Raw genomic sequence first — 9028 nt, forward strand, 5'->3', positions numbered from 1 at the left:
AGTCCCACAGGGCACCAGCGAGAGCGCCCAATCCTAGAGGGAATTTGGGGGGGCGGGTGGGGGGGGGGAAGGTAATGTAATTGTGTGTGCACTCCTGGGGAGAATGAGGCAGTGGGAGGTCTAATGGTGACTGTTTCAGAGGGGTAAGGTGGTGGTAGAGGGGGGAGGGTCTGATGGTGAGTATTCCCCCCGGGGGTGGGTGGGGGTGGGATATGGGGATCGCTGAGGAGAGGTGGCGAAAAGTTTCCATTTTTTGCTGCTAACATCCCTGTCCTTCCATGTAGCTATGATCACCCTGACGGAACTTGCAACTCTCTCAGATAGCCAGCCCACTCATCGCCTCCTCAAACCCTGGTGGGATGTTCTGATGGACTATTTGGTGGTGATTATGCTGATGGTGTCTCTCCTGTCTGCAACCCTGCTCATTTCGAAAGATAAGGTCGTATGCCTGCCTTGCGACCATGTGCGAGGCCTAAACAGGAGCACCACATGCGCAACTACGTCTCAGACTCACACGGCGGAATCTCCTACAGAAAGCCCTCAGAGTGTCGAGCCAGGCAGCCACACCCCCTCGAAGACACAGATAAAACCCTCAGGCCCAACAGAAATCAAATCCCCATCTCCAGCCAGACTGCCAAGGGTCAGAGGCTACAAGACAAACTTGGACTACCAGCAGTATGTCTACATCAGCCAAGTGTGTTACCAGAAGGCCCTGCCCTGGTACTCAAAGTACTTCCCTTATGTAGCCCTTGTCCACACCATTATCCTGCTGGTCAGCGGCAACTTCTGGTTCAAGTTCCCCAAGACCTCCTCCAAAGTGGAGCACTTTGTCTCCATCCTGGGCAAGTGCTTTGAGTCCCCCTGGACCACCAAGGCCGTCTCCGAGACTGCCAACGAGGACTCGGAAAACAGCCAGAACAGGACGAAAATGTTCAAGTCGGTGACGCTGGAGCCCAGTGAGAACTCCGACACCAGCTCCTCGCTGACCTCCTGCCCCGAGATGACCTTTGAACCTCCGGCCAGCGGCTCACCTTCGATGAACATCCTGGACAAACAGGACGGCGAGCAGGCCAAGGCCCTCTTTGAGAAGGTGCGCCGATTCCGGGCCCACACCGAGGACGGGGACCTGATCTACAAGTTCTACGTTGGTCAGACGGTGGTGAAGGCCCTCAAGTTCCTCATCATCCTGTGCTACACCTTCACCTTTGTCAACTCGATTACGTTTGTGCACATTTGCAAACCCAAGATTAAAAACGTCACTGGCTACTCTGTCTTCTTCTGTACTCACAGCATGGCCTACATGCTGAAGAAGCTGCTGATCAGCTACATCATTCTGATCGCACTGTACGGCCTGGTGTGCCTCTACACCTTGTTCTGGCTCTTCCGAGGGTCGCTGAAGGAATATTCCTTTGAGAAGGTGCGTGAGGAGAGTAATTTCAGTGACATTCCCGACGTGAAGAATGACTTTGCCTTCCTCCTGCACATGGCGGACCAATACGATCAGCTCTACTCCAAGAGGTTTGCCATCTTCCTGTCGGAAGGCTGTGAGAGCAAACTACTCGAGATGAACCTCAACCACGAATGGACCTACGAGAAGCTGAGGCAGCACGTCTCGAAAAACATGCAGGGCAAGCTGGAGCTGCAGCTTTTCATGCTGTCCGGGATTCCGAAAGCGGTCTTCGACATGAGCGACCTGGAGGTGCTGAAACTGGAGCTCATCCCTGATGTGCGGCTTCCAGCTAAAATCTCCCAGATGGTGGCTCTGAGGGAGCTCTACCTTTATCACTGCCCTGCCAAGGTTGACCAGATTGCCTTCAACTTCCTCAGGGACCGTCTTCACATTTTGCACATCAAGTTCACCGACATTGGGGAGATCCCGCTCTGGGTGTACTCACTGAAAAACCTGGCGGAGCTACACCTTTCTGGCAATCTGAACTCTGAGACCAACAAGGCCATTGGCCTGGAGTCCCTGAAGGAGCTGAGGCATCTGAAAATTCTCATCATGAAGAGCAATCTCTCCAAAATCCCTTCGAACGTTATGGAGCTCGCTACCCACTTGTCCAAGCTGGTCATTCAGAATGATGGCACCAAATTACTGGTCCTTAACAACCTGAAGAAGCTGGCCAACCTCTCTGAGCTGGAGCTGCAGAACTGTGAGCTCGAGAGGATCCCACACGCCATTTTCAGCCTGGCCAGCCTGCAGAAGCTAGACTTGAAATCCAACAACATTCAGACCATCGAGGAGATCATTAGCTTCCAGCATCTCAAGAGACTCTCCTGCCTTAAACTTTGGCACAACGCCATCACTTCCATCCCAACCACCATCAGCCTCATCAGGAACCTAGAGCAGCTTTACCTCTCCAACAACAAGCTGGAGTCCTTGCCCAGCACCCTCTTCACCCTGAGAAAACTGCGGCACCTGGACCTCAGTCACAACCTGCTCACGGCCGTCCCACCAGACATTCACCTGCTCCAGAACCTGCAGCACTTTGCTATCACCAAGAACAAAGTGGAGACCCTGTGTCTCCAGCTCTTCCACTGCCTCAAACTGAAGACCTTACAGCTGGGGCAGAACTGTATCACTCACATTCCCCCCGAAATCGGACATTTGACGCAACTGAGCTACCTGGAGCTGAAAGGAAACCACTTGGAGAGGATTCCACCTGAGATTGGCAGTTGTCTGTTACTGAAGAAGAACAATCTCATCGTTGAAGACCTTCTGTTTGATCACCTTCCGATCGAGGTCAAAGATAACCTCACGGACCAAGACTTTATTTCTATTGTTTAATTTGTCTCTCTAGAGTTACGGAGTCTCTTATCATTGGATCACTGCCCTCCCAGAGTTACCCAGTGGAGTTTCTCTCATTGGGTCAGCTCTCTCTAGTTTGCAGCCAATGTTGCTTCCAGGTCGAGTTAGACCCCGAGCATTATCACTTAGAGAATTTTAAATCCGCTAAAGGTCACTCGTGCGTTATACTGGACTAACACTCGACTAGTGTCATAAACAAAGCTGGTGACTAGAATCAAAACTTAGACAGAGATGTTACCTCGAGGCATACTTTTAGGAGTTAGTAGATGCCCCTGTGTATTAGTGCAATAGACAATCACTCTGAGGGCTGCATTAAAATGTACCATTACTTGTGCTGCGTGTCTGACCTTGAGAGAGAGAGACTCTCTGTAGAGCAATCCTGTAGAGTAAGGTCAGTCCCTTACCCACACTCTCTCTCTGTAACCCTGCAAGTTTATTTCTCACCTGTGCTCAACCAATTTCCTTCTTGCTCTCTCTCTCTCTCTCTCTCACACTCTGCATCCTCTCTCTTTTGTTGCTGACCCCCACTCTCTTGCTCTCTCTACTATGGCCCCCCCACCTCTCTCTCTTCCCCTCTCTCTCCCTCTGCTACCCCTATCTCTCTCACACAATCTCAGAATTGTTATGGTTGTAGAAGGAGGCCATTAGGCCCATCATGTCTGCACCGGCCCTCTCTCACTCGGCTCTGCTCTCTCTCTTTCTCGCTCTGCTACCCCTCTCAATCTTCTCCCCTCCCCACCTCTGTCATCCTCCTCTCTCTCCCTCACCCTGCTCCTCCATCCCTCTCTCTCTCTCTCTCTCTCTCTCTCACTCAACACGCACTGTGTCCACTTACAGAAACACCACATCAAGCTTAAAAAATTCAAATCAGACATTGCTGGAAAGGCCCTGAATCTGTGGAGAGACTGGACAAGTTAACAGTTTGGGTTTAATTATTTTTTTTCAGAACTGGAAGGTACTAGTGATGAACATGAAGAAACATGACAAGTGTAAAGAAAATAATGCACAGTCTGAACTCGTAATGTTTCAAATTGCAGTAGATTTCCTGTCCTTCAGACAGTTCCACTGAGGGCAGTGTTTGAGAAGCTGAGGATCTGCTGGAAGGGGGAGGGGTAGGTTGGTGCAGTGGGGAGGGTGGGAGGGTGGGGTGAGCCAGTGCAGTGGGGGGGAGGGGGGAGGGGGGGTTGTGTGTGTGTGTGTGTGTGTGTGTAGGGGTGGGTTTGGTGGGGGGGGCGGTGGGGTGGGGGGGCGGTGGGGTGGGGGGGGGAGGGGGGTGTGAGCCAGCGCAGTGGGGAAGGGGTGTGTGGGGGTGGGTTTGGGGGGGGGTGGGAGGGGCGTGAGCCAGTGCAGTGGGGAAGGGGTGTGTGGGGGTGGGTTTGGGGGGGGTGGGAGGGGCGTGAGCCAGTGCAGTGGGGAAGGGGTGTGTGGGGGTGGGTTTGGGGGGGGGTGGGAGGGGCGTGAGCCAGTGCAGTGGGGAAGGGGTGTGTGGGGGTGGGTTTGGGGGGGGTGGGAGGGGCGTGAGCCAGCGCAGTGGGGAAGGGGTGTGTGGGGGTGGGTTTGGGGGGGGTGGGAGGGGCGTGAGCCAGTGCAGTGGAGAAGGGGTGTGTGGCTGCTGGCCTGCAGGGTATTGTGAATGGTGTCAGTTAAGGCAGTCGATTGGAGGTCAGGTTGTGTTTCCTTCGCTCTCCTGAGCAGTGTAGAAAGGAACTATCACACATTGGTTGGCACTGTGTGATCGAGGTAGTGTGCTTTAATAATGATAGAGGGCTGAGAACTGGGGTAAAGGGGTGTGAGTAATTGTACAGACCACCTTCGAATGTTGTGGCTGAGGATGATAGGCCAGCTATGGATGAGTACTGGGTAAACTCTCACTGTTACTCAATGCTGAGTAAACTAGAAGCAAAACATTGCCTATAGGACAAGAATGACCCAGGAGAGGGGGAATGTCACTAACTGTCGACTCCCTTTAACGGGGAGCCCTGGATAAAGAGCAAACAATAGAAGAGGAGGATTGATAGGGCAGCAGTGTGGATGCCACACTTTTGGGTTGAAAGCAGATTTATTGTTTAAAATCTGCTTGAGCATGAAGGAGAAACCGAATTAGTCTGGAGAATTTGTCGTGATTTTCAATCCTCAGTGTCCTTAACAAATAGGCTGAAGGTTCAGATGATTCAAGCATCAATCAACGAGTTAACAATTCACTTCAGCAATTCACAAAACAAACTAAGGAACTGATTAACTAGCTAATCGCTCGTAACTTGGGGGACGCTAACCAGCTAACCACTCGTAACCGTGGACGATTTGAATGTCGCGCTGGTTGTCATGCACTGTGATTTTATCTGGAAATAAACAATGTAGAGATTTGGTTTGAGGCTCTTGAAAGATAATTATTCCCTGTGATCAACACACAAGTCAGCATTCAGTCCAAACCATCATTGTTCCTCTATCCCCTGCCCTGTTCTATCCCAGGCTTTTCCCTGTGGTTGTTGGAGGTCAATCATCTCAGTTCCAGGACATCACTGCAGGAGTTCCTCAGGGTAGTGTCCTTGGCCCAACCATCTTCAGCTACTTTATCAATGACCTTCCTTCCATCATAAGGTCAGAAGTGGGGATGTTCGCTGATGATTGCACAATGTTCAGCACCATTCACGACCCCTCAGATACTGAAACAGTCCATGTCCAAATGCAGCAAGACCTGAGCAATATTCAGGCTTGGGCTGACAAGTGGCAAGTAACATTTGTACCACACAAGTGTCAGGCAATGACCATCTCCAACAAGAGAGAATCTAACCATCACCCTCTTGATATTCAATGACATTACCATCACTAAATCCCCCACTATCAACATCCTGGAGGTTACCATTGACCAGAAACTGAACTGGACTAGCCACATAAATACTGTGGCTACAAGAGCAGGTCAGAGGCTGGGAATCCTGCGGTGAGTAACTCACCTCCTGACTCCCCAAAGCCCGTCCACTATGCACAAGGCACAAGTCAGGAGTGTGATGGAATACTCCCCACTTGCTTGAATGAGTGCAGCTCCAACAACACTCACGAAGCTCCATACCATCCAGGACAAAGCAGCCTGCTGGATCAGCACCACATAGAGTCATAGAGGTCTACAGCACAGAAAAAGGTCCTTCGGCCCATCAAGTCTGCGCCAGTCAAACAATTACCTAACTATTCTAATCCCATTTTCCAGCACTAGGCCCATAGCCTTGTATGCCATGGCATTGCAAGTGCACATCCAAATACTTCTTAAATGTTATGAGGCTTTCTGCCTCTACCACCCTTTCAGACAGTGAGTTCCAGATTCCCACCACCCTCTGGGTGAAAAAATTCTTCCTCACATCCCCTCTAAACCTCCTGCCCCTTACCTTAAATCTATGTCCCCTGGTTATTGATCCCTCCACTGAGAGGAAAAGTTCCTTCCTGTCTATCCTATCTATGCCCCTCATCATTTTATACACCTCAATCATGTCTCACTCAATCTCCTCTGCTCCAGGGAAAATAACCCCAGTCTATCCAATCTCTCCTCATAACTAAAACTCTCCAGCCCAGGCAACATCCTGGTAAATCTCCTCTGCACTCTCTCTAGTGCAATCACATCCTTCCTATAATGTGGATTCCAGAACTGCACGCAATACATTCTTACCACTTAAACGTTCATTCCCTCAACCATTGGCACACAGTGATAGCAGTGTGTGCCATCTACAAGATGCACTGCAGCAACTCACCAAGCCTCCTTCAAAATCACATTCCAAAATCTGGAACTCTACCACCTAGAAGAACCAGGGTAACTGATAACGGATGCAGGGGAACACCACCACCTGCAAAACTGCGTACTGTTATCTTCTGTGATGCCAACTGGAGCCAATCATTACACGCCCATACATTTATTTACAGATTTACACATTACAAGCATATATCTCCGAACCCAATTACTAGCTTCAGTCTTTGCCTCTTTCTGTTTAGTAGCACTCAATGGGCATTACCGCACTGCACTGTAACACAACCAAACAAAACAAAAACAAACTGAAACTTTAAAGGAAACTTAACAACTAAATTTTAAATGTCAATCCGGGGGTTGATGATACATTCCAGCATCTCCCACTCGCAGAAGGCCTCAAGTGTACCGGTGGACAGTGCATGGTCCCTCTCCAGGGACACCCGGTCACAGGCATAACCACAGCGGCGAGGCAAACAGCCCCCTCACCCGCCTGCTGCCTGGCCCTCCCTGTTAATGCCCACCTTGGCCAGGCCCAAGAGCAGATCCACGAGGAGATCCTCTGATCTGTCTGCTCCCCACTACCCGCCCTTCATTGGGTGGACACAGATCAGAAGTGTGAGGCTGAAGTGCAGCCAGAAATTGAAGAGCATCCCCCTTAGATAATGGAACTGGGGCTGTAACCTCACACATTCTACGTAAAGGTGAAACACACTATTCTGCCTGGTAACTGTATCGCCGTTCCTTCACTGTCGCTGGGTCCAATTCCTGGAACTCCCTCCCTAACAGCACTGTGGGTGTACCTACACCACATGGACTGCAGCGGTTCAAGAAGGCAGCTCACCCACCACCTTCTCAAGGGCAATTAGGGATGGGCAATAAATCCTGGCCCAGCCAGCGACGCCCACATCCCCATGAATGAATAATTGCAAAAACAGAGTCCTCCAGGCCACAGAAATTATAGGCAGCTGGCGAGTACGTGAAGTGATTGAAAATATTATTGCATGGGACTGCCGTGTGCAAATCACTCCAGGCCAAATTCCCAATGGACGAAGGAAGTATTCCGGCAGAGAAAGCCTCTGTGTCTGTCTCTATTTCTGGGCACAGTGAGTCCCCAATTAAATCCCACCTCCTGCATTCGATGAGCATGCAATCCAAACACACTATGATGATTTGGGACTATATCGGCCATTTCCTCAACGTCACTGGGTCCCAGCCCGAGGCCCCAGTGCCTCATTCTCTTCTGGTCAAGGTGTCCACTGCTGGGCTGCAGGGGTCCTGAGCTGGTGCAAGGCCAGGGCTGGCTGCTAGATCCCAGTGGACTGATCATCAAACTGGAGTCCGAAACTCCTCCGTAACTCACCCATACCCCCTCTTAACTCACCCATACCCCTTCTTAACTCACCCATACCCCCTCTTAACTCACCCATACCCCTTCTTAACTCACCCATACCCCCTCTTAACTCACCCATACCCCTTCTTAACTCACCCATATCCCCTCTTAACTCACCCATACCCTCTCTTAACTCACCCATACCCCCTCTTAACTCACCCATACCCCCTCCTAACTCACCCATACCCCCTCTTAACTCACCCATACCCTCTCTTAACTCACCCATACCCCATCTTAACTCACCCATATCCCCTCTTAACTCACCCATACCCTCTCTTAACTCACCCATACCCCCTCTTAACTCACCCATACCCCCTCTTAACTCACCCATACCCTCTCTTAACTCACCCATACCCCCTCTTAACTCACCCATACCCCCTCTTAACTCACCCATACCCCCTCTTAACTCACCCATACCCTCTCTTAACTCACCCATACCCCCTCTTAACTCACCCATACCCCCTCTTAACTCACCCATACCCCCTCTTAACTCACCCATACCCCCTCTTAACTCACCCATACCCCCTCTTAACTCACCCATACCCCCTCTTAACTCACCCATACCCCCTCTTGAATCACCAATACCCCCTCTTAACTCACCCATACCCTCTCTTAACACACCCATACCCTCTCTTAACTCACCCATACCCCCTCTTAACTCACCCATACCCCCTCTTAACTCACCCATACCCCCTCTTAACTCACCCATACCCCCTCTTAACTCACCCATACGCCCTCTTAACTCACCCATACCCTCTCTTAACTCACCCATACCCTCTCTTAACTCACCCATACCCTCTCTTAACTCACCCATACCCTCTCTTAACTCACCCATACCCTCTCTTAACTCACCCATACCCTCTCTTTAACTCACCCATACCCTCTCTTAACTCACCCATACCCTCTCTTAACTCACCCATACCCTCTCTTAACTCACCCATACCCTCTCTTAACTCACCCATACCCTCTCTTAACTCTCCCATACCCTCTCTTTAACTCACCCAATACCCTCCATAACTCACACATATCCCCCTTAACTCTACTAATTAACACTCCTCATCCTGCCAAAATCTCCTAATACTCCCTCCTCATCCTCCCA

At 50.7% G+C, this 9028-nt stretch overlaps 1 protein-coding gene across 2 annotated transcripts in view; it reads left to right on the forward strand.

The window, feature by feature from the left end:
• The window catches only part of LOC144668781 (volume-regulated anion channel subunit LRRC8D-like), a 28461-nt gene extending 24546 nt beyond the window's left edge, over nt 1-3915 (forward strand). For both annotated transcript variants that reach the window (XM_078531114.1, XM_078531115.1), the window contains one exon: nt 285-3915. In XM_078531114.1, coding sequence (XP_078387240.1) covers nt 287-2788 — 2502 coding nt within the window. In that variant the 5' untranslated portion in view covers nt 285-286 and the 3' untranslated portion in view covers nt 2789-3915. The remainder of the gene's footprint in view (nt 1-284) is intronic.
• Nucleotides 3916-9028: the final 5113 nt, after the last annotated feature.

This window comes from Cetorhinus maximus, chromosome 28 (genome assembly GCF_964194155.1).
Source record: "Cetorhinus maximus chromosome 28, sCetMax3.hap1.1, whole genome shotgun sequence".
Lineage (NCBI taxonomy): Eukaryota > Metazoa > Chordata > Chondrichthyes > Lamniformes > Cetorhinidae > Cetorhinus > Cetorhinus maximus.